At 51.1% G+C, this 16,350-nt stretch overlaps 2 protein-coding genes across 26 annotated transcripts in view; both read right to left on the reverse strand.

Moving 5' to 3' along the window:
* Positions 1 to 3,511, reverse strand: part of Adam15 (ADAM metallopeptidase domain 15) — an 11,795-nt gene extending 8,284 nt beyond the window's left edge. For all 24 annotated transcript variants that reach the window (XR_003847288.1, XM_029557137.1, XM_008854537.2 and 21 more), the window contains exons 1-6: positions 3,325 to 3,511; positions 2,174 to 2,280; positions 1,471 to 1,547; positions 993 to 1,071; positions 733 to 809; positions 453 to 645 (exon numbers count right to left, since the gene is read on the reverse strand). Coding sequence is in view for 23 of the 24 variants with exons in the window: in XM_029557137.1 (XP_029412997.1) it covers positions 453 to 645; positions 733 to 809; positions 993 to 1,071; positions 1,471 to 1,547; positions 2,174 to 2,280; positions 3,325 to 3,403 (612 nt within the window). In the remaining variant the exon portion in view is untranslated. The remainder of the gene's footprint in view (positions 1 to 452; positions 646 to 732; positions 810 to 992; positions 1,072 to 1,470; positions 1,548 to 2,173; positions 2,281 to 3,324) is intronic.
* Positions 3,512 to 3,561: 50 nt separating this feature from the next.
* The window catches only part of Dcst1 (DC-STAMP domain containing 1), an 18,608-nt gene continuing 5,819 nt past the window's right edge, over positions 3,562 to 16,350 (reverse strand). For both annotated transcript variants that reach the window (XM_008854548.3, XM_008854551.3), the window contains 13 exons: positions 14,169 to 14,297; positions 13,700 to 13,839; positions 12,810 to 13,026; positions 12,566 to 12,709; positions 11,574 to 11,695; positions 11,004 to 11,161; positions 7,799 to 7,898; positions 7,574 to 7,669; positions 7,316 to 7,442; positions 7,056 to 7,172; positions 6,525 to 6,667; positions 6,305 to 6,418; positions 3,562 to 4,046 (listed from right to left, as the gene is read on the reverse strand). In XM_008854548.3, the coding sequence (XP_008852770.1) occupies positions 3,795 to 4,046; positions 6,305 to 6,418; positions 6,525 to 6,667; positions 7,056 to 7,172; positions 7,316 to 7,442; positions 7,574 to 7,669; positions 7,799 to 7,898; positions 11,004 to 11,161; positions 11,574 to 11,695; positions 12,566 to 12,709; positions 12,810 to 13,026; positions 13,700 to 13,839; positions 14,169 to 14,297 (1,859 nt within the window). In that variant the 3' untranslated portion in view covers positions 3,562 to 3,794. The remainder of the gene's footprint in view (positions 4,047 to 6,304; positions 6,419 to 6,524; positions 6,668 to 7,055; positions 7,173 to 7,315; positions 7,443 to 7,573; positions 7,670 to 7,798; positions 7,899 to 11,003; positions 11,162 to 11,573; positions 11,696 to 12,565; positions 12,710 to 12,809; positions 13,027 to 13,699; positions 13,840 to 14,168; positions 14,298 to 16,350) is intronic.

Consider the following 16,350-nt stretch of genomic DNA (forward strand, 5'->3'; position numbering starts at 1 on the left):
CAAATGCACTATGGCAGGCATAGTTCTAAGAACTTTACATATTTTTTTTTGTTTAATCTTTGCAGCAACCCTATAGTTTTTCTCCATTTTGCAAATTAGGAAGTGCATTTTCATAGCTGTCTCATTGCTATTTTCTCTACCCAAGTGAGAGCTCTCTGCCCATGGGATTAGAAGATATGTGAGGCATTTGAAGTGAACCCTGCTTCTGATCCTAGGTTTCCTTTACTAGTCGTATGGCCTTAGGTAAATCACCTTGGTTACTCTCGAGTGTTTCTTCATTTTAAAATAGAGATAATGGCAGCACCTGCCTCCTGGGGTTGCTGGGAAGAGCAAATGGTGATATTCACAAAGTCCCTGACATGGGAGTGGCTCTGGGAGCAGGAGCCACTGTCTGTGTGAACAGAGCTCTAAGGAACTAGGGTCAGCCCAGTGCTGCTTCCATGCCTCCTCACCCGGCCAATGTGGTGCTGTCCTGGAGGGAGATCTAGTTGAGCCTGAGTGGGCACAAATGTATGCCAGCCTGGGTCACAGGTATGGCCTGGCAGAAGGAAGTCTTGGATCCGGGAAACAATGAGAGGACCCTGTAGGTTGCCGGACCCCAGCTCCAGGGTATAGCTTGTCTCTGGAGACAAGACCACCAAGCCCCTAAAGAAAGAGACAGGAAATCAGAAAGCAATTCAGCTGCATGCCTGTGTATCTTCTCAATGGTTAGAGAGAACCAGCCCACAGTACCTGATCCCAGAGCAGGTACAGATGGAGACCCAAGAGCCTGTGTGGCCCTGCACTCTTCCCTGGTAGCAGCAGTTTTCCTACAGAAGAGAAACCACATTAGTGTGAGCTCACAGAGAAGACCAGCACTGGAACCTAGGAGTCCAGCTTGCTGGCAAAACCATGAAGTATCCTCCCACTTCCTCCAGGGCTGCCACCCTCCGGTTGGCCCTCCCTCCTTTGCCCAGTCCAGAAACAGTGTAAGAGTGCTGTTTCTGACTCACCAGAGTGTGTCCCTCACTGACCACCCGAGAGCCATCAGGCTGGTACCACACCAGGGTTGGGCGGCCAGGGACTAGATCCCTGTGAGAAAAGGAGGACAGCAGCTGAGCCACCTCATAGGGTACTACAGTAAAAAGCTGAAGCTGAGGTGATAGAGGGTAGGTTAGGGGCCAGGCAATGCTGCCAAACTTTTAAGTTCTCTGAGGCCACAGAGTCTAGGACTTGCTAGACTTCTCCAGGCTATCTGGGTTCCAATATGATTTCAACATACATGAATTGTGTGAACTTGGGCAAGTTATTCAATGCCTCTGGGGTTTAACTTCTTCATATGTTCAATGAGGATAGTAATGCATAATAGTATCTACCTTCTAAGATTGCTGTTAAGGATTCCCATGATTGTAAGGACTTACTACTACCTGGTGCATAGTAAATGTTATATAAATTATTTGCCAGTAATTATTATCATTCCTGCCACCTTACCTATTCTGAAGCAGCTCCAAGACGTGACTCTCACCATCCAGCTCCAATTTGATCTTCAGGGCCTCAGGTAGACTGGTCTGTGGGCACCAGAAAGCATGTCACCTTCCCTGTCCTGCCCCCAAGCTCCTACCCTTTGTAACCAGAAAACCTCAAGCTCTCAGGAGAGCACCAGTGATTAGGTCATTGGTAGGGGATCCCAAGGGAGGGGCCAGGAAGCCCTGCCTGGCCTGGGGCATTGTTCTGGGGGCTTATGTGGGGAGGTCAAGGAAGGTATCTGAGCCACCCCTTCTCGGCTTCCTGCCCAGAGAGGAAGCATCACGGAGGACCCAGCACAGGCCCCAGCCCTTCCTCTGACTCAGCTTCAGAGTGTGTGTGTGCGTGTGTGCATGTGCGCACACACGCGCGTGCGTGTGTCCCTTTCCAAATTTCCCCACTGAGAAAACCAACAGTGTGAGATGAATGTAGCAGATTTAGCTTCAGAATTTTTCCAGTGTAGATGGATGGGCTGGGTGGGGCTGGGATATGTATAGAGGGGAGAGGGGCTAAGTATAGACAGATGCTAGGGTTGGGGGAAAACAGCTGGACCTGGATGGACCTGTTTACAATGCATGCTCATTGACTCCACTGCCTAGCTTTGACCAGCAGATGCCTGAGGATGTGGGGCTCAAGGGGGTGTGTTCATTATTAACAGGACAGGACTCACCTGAAGCACTTCTGCTAGGCTAATCGGGGGGCTGTCCAGAAAGACCTGGCTCTCCAAGGACCCATTCAAGGCCCTCTCTGGTCTCGCCTGCTGCTGCTCAGTGCCACCTGCAGGGTCCAAGAACACCCTCAGACCCAAGAACCAGCATATCAAGGTCCATCAGTGACGGCACTGCTGGGACTTAAAGGAGGCTACTGGAGGGAGGGGGGCTTCTCTCCCAGTTTACCAATTTCCACCCACAAGTTCCCAGAAAGTTCAGCTTATCCAGCGTGCAGTCCGTCCTTGTCCCTCTCTGGCCAATCCCAAGTTCTCATAGGGACCCTCCCCTGTTCCCATTCCTTCCCAATTACACCCCTATCCAATCAGGAACGCCCTTTTTGGAGAAGCCTGTGGCCTGGTGCCCATTCACCCTCCCTTTCCCTCACATAAGAGATGCCGGTAACGCCCATTTCTGGGTGAGCAGTGCAAACACCCCCACCTTCCTAAACAGCCTTGATGCCCAGTTAGGCGCGCCCGCTCCCCACAGCCTCCACTTCCTCCACCAGCACCCCCCAACAATGGCCCTCTCTCCTCCGGACACTCCACCCCCGCCTACCCTCTCGGCCCCCAGCCCAAGACAGCAGCGGGAAGTGAAAGTTCCAAGGAGGAGTTGGTGTCCCAGCCTCTTTCCTGGCCAGTGCTCCCTCCCGTGTCTCCTCCCGGCCCCTCCCGCTCAGCCAGCCTTCGGGTGGCAACCGCTTTAGAGTGAGCGGTGCCTGGCCACCCAGACCTGGGATGAAGGGCTGGAAAGAATCCTTTTCACCAAACCCCACGAGCCGTGTCTATTTCGAGCCCTACACAGGATGGAACGCCCTGCTAGGCCCAAGAGAGACGAAGACGTCAGTCTTGCGGGTGACTGACTCTTTCCAGGATTATGAGGGGGCGCTGGGCAGGTCCCCCGGTGCCTGAGACTTAAAGTGTCTGCGGGGATGTCTGGACAGGGACGCCAGCATCTTCCTCCTCCACTCTCCAGTCCATCTCCCAAATCACACGGCCTTAGGCCCGGGTCAGCAGAACAGACTGCGTGCTGGTTAGGCTCCGGCGGATGCCAGCGTCTTTCCTATACCTCTTCCCAGTCAGCCCCTCGACCCCTTCCAGGCCAGGGAACTCACCTATATTTGAGAGCGGTGGGGAGGGCCGAGGGCTGCCCGCGCCCAGGAGCCCCAGGGCCCAGAGCAGCGCCAGCCGCATGGCAGCGGCGCCCCGGGCCGGGCGAGGTCAGCAGGTGCGGGACCGAGCGGAGCACCCGAGGCGGCCGGCTGGGATACCAGCACCCGGCGGCGCAGCCACCAGGCCCCGCCTCGCCCCTCCTCCCGGCCCGAGCCAGGCCCCGCCCCCGCCTGCCAGGGTTTTTAGCCTCTGGACTCCGGGGCCGCTCCGGCAGCCCAGTGCAGCCCCTTGCCCGAAGTTACGCTGCCTTCCCGCCTCTAGTGTGTGGCCTCGCTCTCTGGGGACCGCGCGGATCCGCTGTCCCGACTGCTGCTAGACGACTCCCAGCACACACTGTCCCCGACCCCCGCGAAGCACAGGCCTCTGGAGCGCGAACGGCCTTTTATTAAACGCGAAGGCAGCTGCCCTCCCTTCACTCGGCGTAAACGGTGTCGTCGTTGCTGTCACTGAAGGCGGAGGATGAGAGCTCCTCGGGAGGCGTGCAGACCGGGCACTGCCGCCGCATATCGTCCCAGCACGACCTGCAGTACACGGCCTCACAGCCCGGCGTCGGGCACACGTAGGACTCCGGCGTCTCCGGTGCCTGGCACACAACGCAGCGCCGGCGCATCCAGCGGCGCAGGAGGGGGCAGCGGCGGGACAGAGTGTCCACCAGGTGGTGGCGCTGTTGGGAGATGAGGTTGGTTGGTTAATGCCAGGTGGGTTCCCAGGGGCACCGGGTAGCCCTTATCTAAATCTCAAGCCGCAAGGCCTGAAAGTGCTGTGTGGGAGGAGGCTGCGGTGGATGTAGAAGACTCGGGGAGGGCGAGGATACGATGGAAGCAGATCCTAGAGAGCCTCCTTTTCCTCTGTGATAGATTGCTGAGGCTGCAGTACCCAAGCTCTCCCTGAAGACAACCCGCAGCAGCTATCAGGTGCATCTGTAAAGCGGTTTATTGGGTTCTCAGGGTGAGGCTGAGAAATGACTAGGGCAGACAGACAATGGTGATGAGAAAAGTCACCTCAAAGATGGTGACTTTTCCTAAGTCGGACCTAAATCAAATCCAGTGAGAATCAGGTTTCCCAATTCCAAATCACAAAGTTTGCTGTCATTACAGTCAGTATCCAGCTTCCCACATACCCTCTTCACCCAATTGCCAGGAATCTTTCCTGGTCATGCTTAAGAAACTCCAGGAGCCCCACTGCTTGCCAGACAAAAGCAGAACTTGGTTTTGCAGAGCTGTCCATGATCTGTTCCTTTCTACCTTCCTGAGTAAGGCCTTGCTTTCATTGCTTTCTCCTTAGTGTATTTAACCTTTGGTACTTGACATGCCTTTTGGACTGAGTCCTTGCAAATCTTGTTCCTAGCATAGAATGCACGTTCTTCCTATTTTCATCTAAACATTCAAGTTCAGTTTATTTCAGAACCAGGCAAAGAATCCCTGTATGATCATGCCAGTATGTCCACATATGCTCTTCCATGTGTGGAGGTCAGAGGACAACTTGCAGAGTCCTTTCCTACCACCATGTGGTTCCCAGGGAACTCTGGTTGTGGAGGTGTCTTTACCCACTGAACCATCTCACCAGGCTTATAATGTTGGGGCCTGTAATGAGAAACTGTAGGTAGGGGCTGGAGAGGTGGCTCAGGAGTTAAGAGCACTTGCTGTTCTTCTCAGAAGACTAGGGTTCAATTCCCAGCACCCACATGGTGGCTCTGTTTCCCTCTTTTGGTCTTTGTGGGTGCTACACACATATCAGTATACATACAGGCAATCAAGACACTTGGACAAATAAAAATAAGTCAAAAAAAAAAAAAAAAGAAAACTGTAGGTAAAGTAAATAATTACGAAACCCATACAGGGGCTAGAGAGATGGCTCAGTGGATAAGAACACTGACTGTTCTTGCAGAAAACCCAGGTTCGAATCCCAGCACCCACACAGCAGCTAACAACTGTCTGTAATTCCATTCCAAGGGATCCGACAGTCTCTTCTGTCCTCTGCAGGTATTGCATGACACGGGTGCAGTTACCTACATGCAGGCAATACACACATACACATAAAATAAAAATAAAATATTTTTTTAAAACCCATATGGACTGCAGTGTAGTTCAGTGGTAGAGCCCAGGCCTGTGTTCCATATCCAACAATCCAACACCCCTCCATACACTGAACATAGTTATTATTATCATCTCTCCTTCAGGTGAGAGAACAGATGCTTGGAGAAGTAGCCACTTGCTCAGGGGTACGCACAGTGACAACTACCATATGAACAGAACTTTATTCTCATACACAGAGTAAAGCTCAATCATTACAACCAAATGAAGTAGTTAATACCATCTTAGAGAAAAGAAAAAAGGTCTAGCAGTTGAGTCATATAATGGCAGGGATATGGGACTGGGTTCAAATCCAGACTCTCTTGGCCTCTGGCCACCACTCTTATCTCTAGTGAGTAGCCTTACAGATCTATCTAAACTCTCCATTCTTCAAAGGAAGAAACTGAGATCCAATAAGGACTACAGGCTCCTACAGCTCAATGTGGGAGGGTGAATTTGAACCTGACTCTGACTTTGTGCCTTCCATAGACCACATGCTCCTGCAAGAAGCCCTCTTGACCCCTAGGTCACCTTCATCCTTCCACTCCTCTGAAGTGCCTTGAGCTGTCTGCAGCTCTTGAGCTTTCCTCCAAGCAGACTATCAGACCTTATTCCCCTTTTTCTGCCACTTCTTAAAGGCCACTGTATGTTTCAGGCTGGGCTAAATGATGGGGCTCAGAAATGGACAAGCCCTGACCTCCAGAAGCTGGAACCTGCATTCTGTCAGACCCACTTAGCCCCAATAGGCCTGGGACACTGGGGGTCCTGGCTAGACTGAAAGGATTGCCCCTTCTCTGAGAGTCCTCAGACCCAGGCCAGAGTTGGCAGAGCTGTGCAGGACTTAACTTACCAGAGCCCTTTGCTGGCGTGCCTGATACACGATGGCGGCCCTTCTCAGTTTGGTGAAGGCTATTCTCTTCCTAAGTAGCTCATTGTAAAGGAACAGGGCCCGCTTCTTCTCTCGCTGGGACCAAGAGGAGTTCAATGATAGTGACAGAGCAAAGGAGGAAGACAGGGCTGGTAGGGCTTTGTGGGTGTGCATGTTCAGGGTGGAGTTGTCTGGAGACTACCTTGGGGAAGTAGAAGGCTGCGATGACTCTCCTGAGCCGGTAGCCAAAAGCCTGGGCTAAGCAGAGACACACAAGCAGGCCAGTTGGCAGTGAAGCTTTCCAGTAGGCCCTGGTATCCAGGCTCATGGGTTGGGGCAGGCAGCCTGGGGAAGAGGCAGGCTGTGAGCAGTCTGGTCAGGGTCAGCTGAGGGACCGGGAAACTCTGAGTTGAACTCCCCACCTCCTGCCTTTCCTGCTCCCCTCGCATAGCTTCATTGTCAACACCATAGCTACTACAGCCCCAAGGTTGTTTGCTTAATGGAGTACATATCTTGAACCTTTTCATCATGGCAGAAAGCCCCACTGGACAGTGCTGTTCTAGGGGATTGGGCCTCAAGGCCACAGTATGGAGACTTCTCTGATCCAAGCTCTTCCCTGGCTCCAATTTCTGCAGTTCAAGCATACCAAACCTCATGTCTACATTCCCCAACTCTACCCTATTGTCTTCTGATCACACCCCAGCCCTCGATCCCAACTTTCAGCGTCACTCACGCATGTTGTTTGATTGTACCCCTGTGTCTGAGGTGGTGTTCAGGGCTCCAATTGTTTTCCGAAGGAGTCGGGCGAGCATGGAGTCTCCCTCGACCTTCACCTCTAGTTTATGACTGCCTGAGGTCAGGATGGTGGGAAAGGGTTTCAGGAAAGAGTTCAAATTGAGGGGCTGAGATTTGACTTTGGGGAGGAGGAAAGAAGGGGAGCAGAAGAGTCCAAGGGAAAGGCTGGGTGAAGGGACTATTTGGACTGTGGCTCACTTCGGAAGGAATACTGCAGGAAAGAATGTTGGCGGATGGTGTCAAAGACAGAGTAGAGTGCCCAGTCGAGCACAAACAGCACTAGCAGCAGCAGCAGGATAGGCAGTGTCTCTAGGAGCTCCCTTACCTGCCAGGAGCCAAGGGGTAGGACAGGGTGCCACCCGCCCTGGCTAGGAGTGCCCTGCCCTTTGCCCTCCACTCTCAGTCACACCTGAAGTTGCCACCCATCCCCAGGCCTGATCCCTGCACTAGGCTCACCGCATTTTTCATTTCTGAGGCCTGGATGGCAGGCTTGCAAGGGAAGATAACAGATCTCTTCTCTGCCTTGCGGAGTGGCAGCAGATTCTGTTTGCCCTGAAAAAGAAATGTCTGCATTGTTGAGAACTCTAAAGGCCTTCTGCCCTTTCTCCTGAGTTCTCCTGGAACATGAAGCCCATGGAGGGCACAACAAGGCATCCTCTGGCAGGGCTTGAGCCCCCTCACCAGCTTCTTCCTGCGCTCATCGATCTGACAGAAGTAGGTACTGATGTAGATGTTGTCAAAGCGGATGTCCCAGTTATAGCTGTCCATGTAGGAGAAGGATCTGTAAAGGGATAGACCGGTGTCTCCATCTCCTGAATCAAAGTCCACCCACTCCCAACCATGAGCTTCCTTCAGGCACATCAGGGCACCCCTATGTCTGAGGCCCAGGTCAGGTGATGGGTAATTAAGGAAGCAGGCTCCATCTTGTCTTCTGGCTGTGTAGTAGACGATGTCCACCTATGTGGCTGCTGAGACCCAGCAGAGGTGGGGCTCAGAGGAAGGTGTGAGCTGTCTGTGAGTTTGGGGCAGGTATGCATCTTGTAGGATAAATGGGAAGTAGATGCACAGAGACAGAAAACCCCTCCAGGTTGCAGGAGTCACTTAGTACTCTTCGCCTCCCATATTTACCTTTTTTTTTTTTTTCCTTTAGACAGGGTCTATGTAGCCCCAGCTGACCTGGAACTCACTAGACCAAGTTGGCCTCGAACTCACAGAGATCTGCTTGCCTCTATCTCCTGAATGCTGAGATTAAAGGGATGAGCTACCACACCCAGCCATACTCACCTTTCAAGAGTCTGCCTCTCAGCTTTGCCTGCCACACACCTCCAGGAAAATACCTCAAGCAAAACTCATCCTAAGACACCAACTCCTGTCTCCCCAGCATGTCCTGGTTCTTCCCTGGCTTCCCTTAAGCTGTGTTTGTGTGTGCATATATAGGCATCTTTTGTGTGTCTCCCAAAGTCCCATATAATGCTTGCTTCCTAAAGAAAAAAGTCTAATTATGGAAATATGTTAAAAGTTGTAGCCTGGTGTGGTGGCACACACCTTTAATCCCAGCACTTGGGAGGCAGAGGAAGACAGATCTCTATTACTCTGAGGCCAGCCTGGGTCTCCATAGTGAATACAGGCCAGCTGTGGCTACAGAGAGACTCTGTTGCAAAAAGACTTAAAAAAAAAAGTTGCAGAGGTGGGACTGGGTGTGGTGACACATGCCTTTAAACCCAGCACTTGGGAGGCAGAGGCAGGTGAATCCCTGTAAGATCGAGGCCAGCCTGGTCTACATAAGCAAGCCAGGCCAACTAAGGCTATGAGGAGACCCTGTCTCAAAAAGACAAAAAAAGTTGCAGAAGTGTATTAAACTCTTTAAAATGTGATACATAAATTCCAACACCACTGGTTCTTTAAAAATCCAGTTTGTGGGCCGGGCATGGTGGCACACACCCTTAATCCCAGCACTCGGGAGGCAGAGGCAGGCAGATCCCTGTGAGTTCAAGGCCAGGGTGGTCCACATAGTGACTCCAGGACAGCTGGGGCTACAGGGAGACCCTGTCTCAAAAAGACCAAAAGAAAAAAAAAAAATCCAGTTTGTGGTCTGGAGAGATGGCTTGGCAGTTAAGAGCACTCCCAGAACCAACATGGCAGCTGACAACCCCCTGTAACTCCAGCTCCAGGAGATCTGACACCCTCCTCCAGCATTGCACGTCATGGGTGCACTTACGCACATGCAGGCAATACACTCATATACATAAAATAAAAAAAATTAAAAAATTGTGAAAAATCCATTTTGTAAGGTAGACATAAACTATAAATGCAAAGATAGACTGGGGCGACCCCTTGTGGAGAGACCTACCACTGCTGTATTGGGCTTCCTAGGCTGTCCTAGCTTTGTCCCTTTAGTGAGTAATCTGACCAAGATTGAAAGCCTGGCAACAATGTGAGACTCTATGCCTCCCCTTACATACCCAAGCTGGCTCTGAGACCCTTTCCTTCCTCCATCTCAGGCCATCTTTCTGCCCTGCTTCATTCTACCCAGGCTCTCTAACCTCTGACCTAGCCTGGTCTCTGGGCTTCCATCCTGCCCAGTCCATCTTGCAGCCATACCCCAATTCAGGGCTTTCAGGGACCTCATATGGGGTTTTGCAGACTCCCCTAGACATGCGTTCTTTGGCTTAGTTCACCACCCCAGCCTCTGTCCTCTACACTCTGTAGATACCAAGATCCTTGCTCAAAATACCACCTTTCCTTTCCTTGAGCACAGCTCCTACCTGCAGCCTTTTGGAACCCAGACATGACCACTGCAGTGGCACCTTTTTAGCTCCCACACCTGTCCCCATAGCCAATCTGTAGTATGGCCTTTGAGGCATTTCTGCCCTGTGGGTATCTTCCTTACCACCTCAACTAGACCAGGAGTGTCCCTAGGGTAGAAATATGGCTTATTCACCTTTGTCCTTCCACGAGGCCATGGATACACATATAATCACTCACTTGGGGTCAGTATAGCCTGGCAAACAGTGGCTGACAGCAAGAGCCCCTATGGTTGCCCTTGCTCAGTTCCTGCCATCCCAGACACTTGAGAGTGGAGATGAGGTGAGAGTCCAGAAGTCAATGGGGGAAACTGAGCAAAGTGAGGGCCAGGACAGCCCCGCTGGACACTGGGCTGGGTGGAGTTAAGGCCTTTGTTCTAAATGGAGGGAAAAGTAGCTGCCAACACAGCAGGCAGGAGAGAATGAAAGCAAAACTGGATGATAAAAATGGCACAATGTCAAAACCAAGGGGAATGTGAAGAGTAAGAAAAAAAGATCAAAAGTCAAAGCTAAATGTAAAAAAAGTCATTGCAGGGATGAAGGCTGGAAGGAGGTAGATACATGAAGATGGCTTATCTTTTTAAGATAATAGGAACATGGGTAATGTCTCTCCCTATAAAATGTCCACACGTCCTTGAATTGTGAAAACAGCAAACCCAGGATTTTTTTTTTCTTTTTTTCAGACAGGGTTTCCCTGTAGCCCCAGATGGCCTGGAACTCACTTTGTAGACCAGGCTGGCCTTGAACTCAGAGACATCCACCTGCCTCAGCTCTCTTAAGTGCTGGGATTAAAGGCGTGTGCCACCACGTCCTGCCTTAAACCCAGGCTTATTAAAAGCAAATAATATTCAGATTTAAGGGGTATGGGTTGTGCACTTTTCTTTTGAGACAGTCTCACTATGTAGCCATGGTCTAGAACTATGTAGACCAGGCTGGCCTAGAATTCACAGATTTGCCTGCCTCTACCTCCTGAGTTCTGGGACTAAAAGCCTGTACCGCCATACTCAGCCATTCTGCACTTCTTCAGGCATGACTCCCATCCAGGGTGGAGGAAGGGACAACAAGTGGGGCTTGTGGCTTACGAGTGGACGACCAACAGGAAGGTACAGGACAGTAGCACGTGCAGCAGCTGCAGGGCCCACTGCAGCTGGGCCTCTTGCCGTTGCACATAGTCCCGCACTTCGGTGCTTACATGCTCCCAGCTCGTGTTGAGACCCAGTACTGCGGCCTGCTTTTCTTCCTGGGGAAGGAACATGTGCACAGCCTGGCCACACTTAAGAGTCAACCTCTTGGTGACTCATTTCTACTGGCACCCCACTCATGTTCCTTATTTTCCCAGAATCTTCAGGAGTTGTCACTTCATCTGCTCACCACCCTCTGTGACAGACTTGCTTTCCTGAACTCCTGTTAGCTGACACTATCTCATACTTGGCTGACCATTCCATCCCCAAGCCAGGTACATGGATTCCACAGGCTGGCACCAGTGGAACCCTCCAACACCAATCCTCTTCTACCCCCATCCTCCATACCCAGTCACCTCTTCCCTGGGCCTCTCCCTTGTCCTTCTTCCTGTCTTATTTCCTAATGCCTTCCTTCTTCCCCCTCCTGCTCCTTATCTGCCTGTCTCCCTCTCTCACCCCCGTGCCTCCTACCTTGATGTCAATATTGACTGAAAATTCTCCATCCAGATCATGAATAGACTGGTTGAGGGAGTCATAAGTTTGCCCAAAGTTGCCTTCCACTGGGATGCGTTTGCGACACCAAATCTCCATCACTGGTGAGCAGTGGGGCCAAGTCAAAGCCTCCCCATTTGGGCTGTGGCCCAGGTCTGGATGGCCTGAGCCTTTTCATGTAGGAGTTTCTACCCTTGACTTTCTACTGAACCCACTCCTCCCTTCTCTACTGTCCTAGGATTCTTCTACCTAGGAACAAGGCTTGATGCTTGATCCCCATTTTTTTCATCTGCTGTTAACTGTACCAAATACTAATAATGGGTGGGGTATGGTAGCACACACATTTAATCCAATCACTCAGGATGCAGAGGCAGGCAGATCTCTGTGAAATCCAGGCCAGCCTGATCTACATATTGACTTCCAGGCCAGGCAGTTCTACATATTGAGACCCTATCTCCCCCCACCCCAAAATACTAATAATGGGCCAGGCGGGGTGGTGCATGCCTTTAATCCCAGCACTCAGGAGGCAGAGGCAGACAGATCTCTGTGAGTTCAAGTCCAGCCTGGTCTACATAGTGAGTTCCAGGACAGCTGGAGCTACAGAGAGACCCTGTCTCAAAAAGACCAAAAAAAAAAAATACCAATAATGGTATCCAGAATTTCTAGAGCAGGTCCTGTGTGCCCACAGATCCTGTGTGCCATTTCAGTTAGTACCTGGCACGCATCATTTCATTAAATCTCAAAACCCTTACAGGGATGAGAACTGTTACTCTACCCATCTTCCAATGAAGAGAGCAAACTCAGAGCTTAGCTGAAAGTCATCGCCACAAAGAGGTCAGCAGATGGGTAGGTTCATGTGCCCACATAGTCTATGCCCTCCATATCTGACTACTTTCCTACCTCACACTTATGTAGTCCCCAAGGATTCATCTCCCTAAACTTGGGGACCTCCCTACCCTCTTATCACTGACCCTTGGCAATGCCACAGAAGAACTTGAACTTCATTGGCAGGCAGAGCAGGTGATTCAGGAGCGGGACCCAGATGCGTTGCATACACAGTTTATGCTTTTGATCAAACCAGCGATGACAGCTGAGTATGGCCTGATTTACCACATCTGTGGCAGGGAACAAGGGATATTTGAGGTTCCGATGCCCTGACTTGGAGCCTGGCCCAGCAGGTTGCCCCACTCTGCCCTGCCCAGGGACACCTCTCACAGGAGCAACGCAGCTTGGTTTTCAGTTCATACATCTTCTGGGTGGACAGGTGGAGTCTGCCTGTAGGGGCTCCACGGGTATCTACACCTGGGTCTGTTTCCTCCAAATCCATAGTATCCTCAGGCGAGTAGCCAGTCTCACTCTTCACTTGGGCATCCAGGTCCTCAAAGTAGGTGGAGATGTTCTGAGTCTCAGCTTTCAGGGCATCTTTGCTGCCCTGGAGTTAGAGAGATGAGCAGAAACAGGATAAAGTTACACCTTCTTCTGCTTCCCAGTCTGTCCACCCATGCCAAGTTTTGGGCTCTTACCCAGGCCTACAGGGAGCTATACCTGAGATACAGCTTCTCCTTCCAGTTCTCTGCAGCTCACATGCTTAGCAGCACTTCTCCCTAGCTGTCTTAGTTCCCAGATCCCCAGATTTTCCTTGCCCCCTCCTTACTGCTCAGCGCGCCCCATAATTTGGGACTTCAGCGCTTCAGCTCTAATTTCTGAGTCCCAAACTCCTTAGCCTCCTTTCCCCAACAACCTGTTTCTCCTACATTCTCAAACCCCCAGTCTCTTATATCTCTTAATATCCCATTCTAATTTCTTAATCCTCAAAGGCCAAGGTCCCCAATTCCTAACATCCTAATTCAGATGCCCAGAGTCCTGCCCACTTGGGTGAGTCTGTGGAAATATGGGGCTTACATATGTCCCAATGACAGGGTGCTCTCCTGGCTTTTAGAACCCCAAGACCAGGGAAGGTTTAGCAATGTTTGAGGATAGTGCCGCAAAAATATGCAAGGAACATCCCCAGCAGGAGACCATGGATGCAGGGATCAAGGTGCCCCCCTCAAGCCAACTCAGTCCTGGGGCTAGGGATCCAAGCCCAGCTTGTACAGGGTCCTGACCAGCAGATCCTTGAACACTGCCCACAAGGGAGCTGTGGAGACACGCCAGGACGCTCGGGTATTGTTGATTTGTAGCTCCACGGTGCAGCCCAGTGATGCTATCACTTCGTTGAGGTTGTGCCGAAGATTGGCCACTGGCCCTAGCAGAAGAGGTGCCAATAGGTCACCCCCTGCAGGGTCAGTCCCTTTTTAGACCCACCCCTAGCTCCTTCTCTGCATGCAGACCACCTTCTAGAACTGTGCAGTGATGGGCTTGAGCAAGTCTATAAGGGACTTTGTTCAGTTCTTGACTTTTTACCATTGTAAACTAAGGAGGTCAAGGGATGGGAAGGCACTCTCAGGAAAACAGCCAGTTGGAAGAGTTGAGATTAGAATCTCCCCAATCTCTTTTAACAACATGGTCCTCACTGGATGATTCACCCAGGGTCACTGCTTTGGTGTCACCTGGCGCCCAGGGACAGCCACTCACCTGTGTAGATTGCAGCCAAAGCATATCCCAGGACAAAGAGTCTGCCTTCTTTGCCCAGCATCTTGGGTACCAACAAGAGACTGGCACAGCGGATGTGAGGAGAAGTCCCCCAGCCTAGGGCTCCCAAGCCTATTGGGAAAGCCAAGGAGTTGGGGAGGCAAAGTGTGGAGGAAGCAACTTCACATGTTTACCATGCCCCCTCCTAGATCCATCCTGCCTTCATCCTCATTAATACATGCTCTGATAGACTTTTCAGGCCATTCATTCATTCGTTCATTCATCCACCAGCCATTTATGGGGTGCAGCTGTGTGTTAGTCTCTGGAAAGACCTGAGAAGGAGATGGTTAGGATAGAAAAGTCATGGTCAGGCTTGTGCTTGCCTGTGAGTTGCATGTGTGCATGTGGGTATCAGAGACCATATCCAGGCTGAATGCACATTTGCCCTAGGCATTGAGGGAGCCAAGCAGGCAAGGGAAACAGGCACTGATGTATAGGGTAGTCAAAAGGGCAGTCAAAGCCCACCTGGACATTCCCAGTTCTCTGACACCAGCAGCACTCAAAATCTCCACCCCTTCTATGTGGTAGCCTTTAATCATGTGTGACTGACTGGTAGGTTGCGGCAGTTTCACATGCGGTCTCTGCAAGGAGACAGTGAGCTCCCTGAAGCTCGTAATCCAAAGAGAGACAGACAAGTAAACAAATGACTACCACAGGACAGACGCACCAGGGAGGGGCTTATGGAGAGAGCTGTGGAGCCAAGGAGGGCGTGGATATTTCTTCAGGGAGAGGTGGGGCTGGGAAGGCTGGACAAAGGAGATGATGTGTCAGCTGGGCCTGGGAGATGAGTAAGTGTTGTTAGGAGGCGCAGATGGTAGCCTGGGACAAAGGAACAGCACAAACTAGTCAGGGAACAAGAAGATCTCTGCTTGGATGGAGTCTTTGCCCAACGATGGCCAAAGCAAACCCCAAATGCTTCCACTCCCACTATTTCCGCTGTTACCCCCCCCCCAACTGAGTCCTCATCATCGCTCGCTGGGACCAGACCTTTCTGTTGTTGTATGCAGGGGTGGAAACCAGGGCTCTGCATATGCTAAGAGAGTGGACCCCTAGTTCCTGGACTGAAACTTTCTAACTAGTCTTCCTACCTCCTCTCTCAATAATCTTCCACTCAGTCTTCACCAGGCTGCTACAGTGTTCTTGTAAAAGCACAAATCAGATCATGACCCTTCCTTTCTTCAAACTGTTCAACCTCTTTCTACAACACTTAGTGGACAGAATCCAAATGCTTTGACACGTTTAATAGACCCTGGTGATATGGTCCCTTCCACATTCCCACATTCTGCAGGATCCCATGCTACTCAGCCTTTCACATATAAGTCCACCCACAGGGCCCTGGCTGCTGCTCATTTCTCCTCAGGTCTTCACATTGACGTTGACATTGCCCTCTGCCCTGCCAGAAGCTCCCTTCCCCCATCCTTCACATGGCTGACTCCACCTGGACATACAGGTTTGTGGCAGACCCTGGGTATCACCCAGGAGTTTTTTTCTACCTTCTCACTTGTTAACACTTGGGTTTTGTTCAAGGGCAATAGTTTGGTCCTGCCCTGGCCCCTGGGGGGTGAGTCTGGATTTGTGTAAACCAATTGAGGTGTTACAGGACAGTGAAAGAGACTTGTTCTGTGGTCTTGGCCTTTTGGCCAAAAATTCCAGCTGAGACAGTAGCCGACAGATAGTTGTCTTGTGTTTCCAGGAGATCCCTTGGAGTTTAAGGTAGCTTCTCTAGGCTTACCAAAATAGCAAAACTAGTGTCTTACTCCTTTACTCAACCAGTTTATATAAAGAGACCAGGGCTGGGTTGTTGCTGGGTGGGAGAGTATGCTTGAAACCCTAGGTTTAATCTCCAGCAACACTAAGTAGGCAAATAATTAATTTTTAAGGGGGCTGGGGATATGGCTTAGCAGTTAAGTAAGAGCACTGGCTGCCTTGCAGAGGACCTGGGTTTGATTGCCAGCACCCACATGGTGGCTAATAACTGCCTGTAACTCTGGTATCAGGGGATCCAATGCCCTCTTCTGACCTCTGTGGGCACTTCATGACATGGGTGCACTTACATATATACAAGCAATACACTCATACACATAAAATAAAAACCAGGGGTTGGGGATTTAGCTCAGTGGTAGAG

This window comes from Nannospalax galili, unplaced genomic scaffold (genome assembly GCF_000622305.1).
Source record: "Nannospalax galili isolate Female #2095 unplaced genomic scaffold, S.galili_v1.0 scaffold591, whole genome shotgun sequence".
Taxonomy (NCBI): Eukaryota; Metazoa; Chordata; class Mammalia; order Rodentia; family Spalacidae; genus Nannospalax; species Nannospalax galili.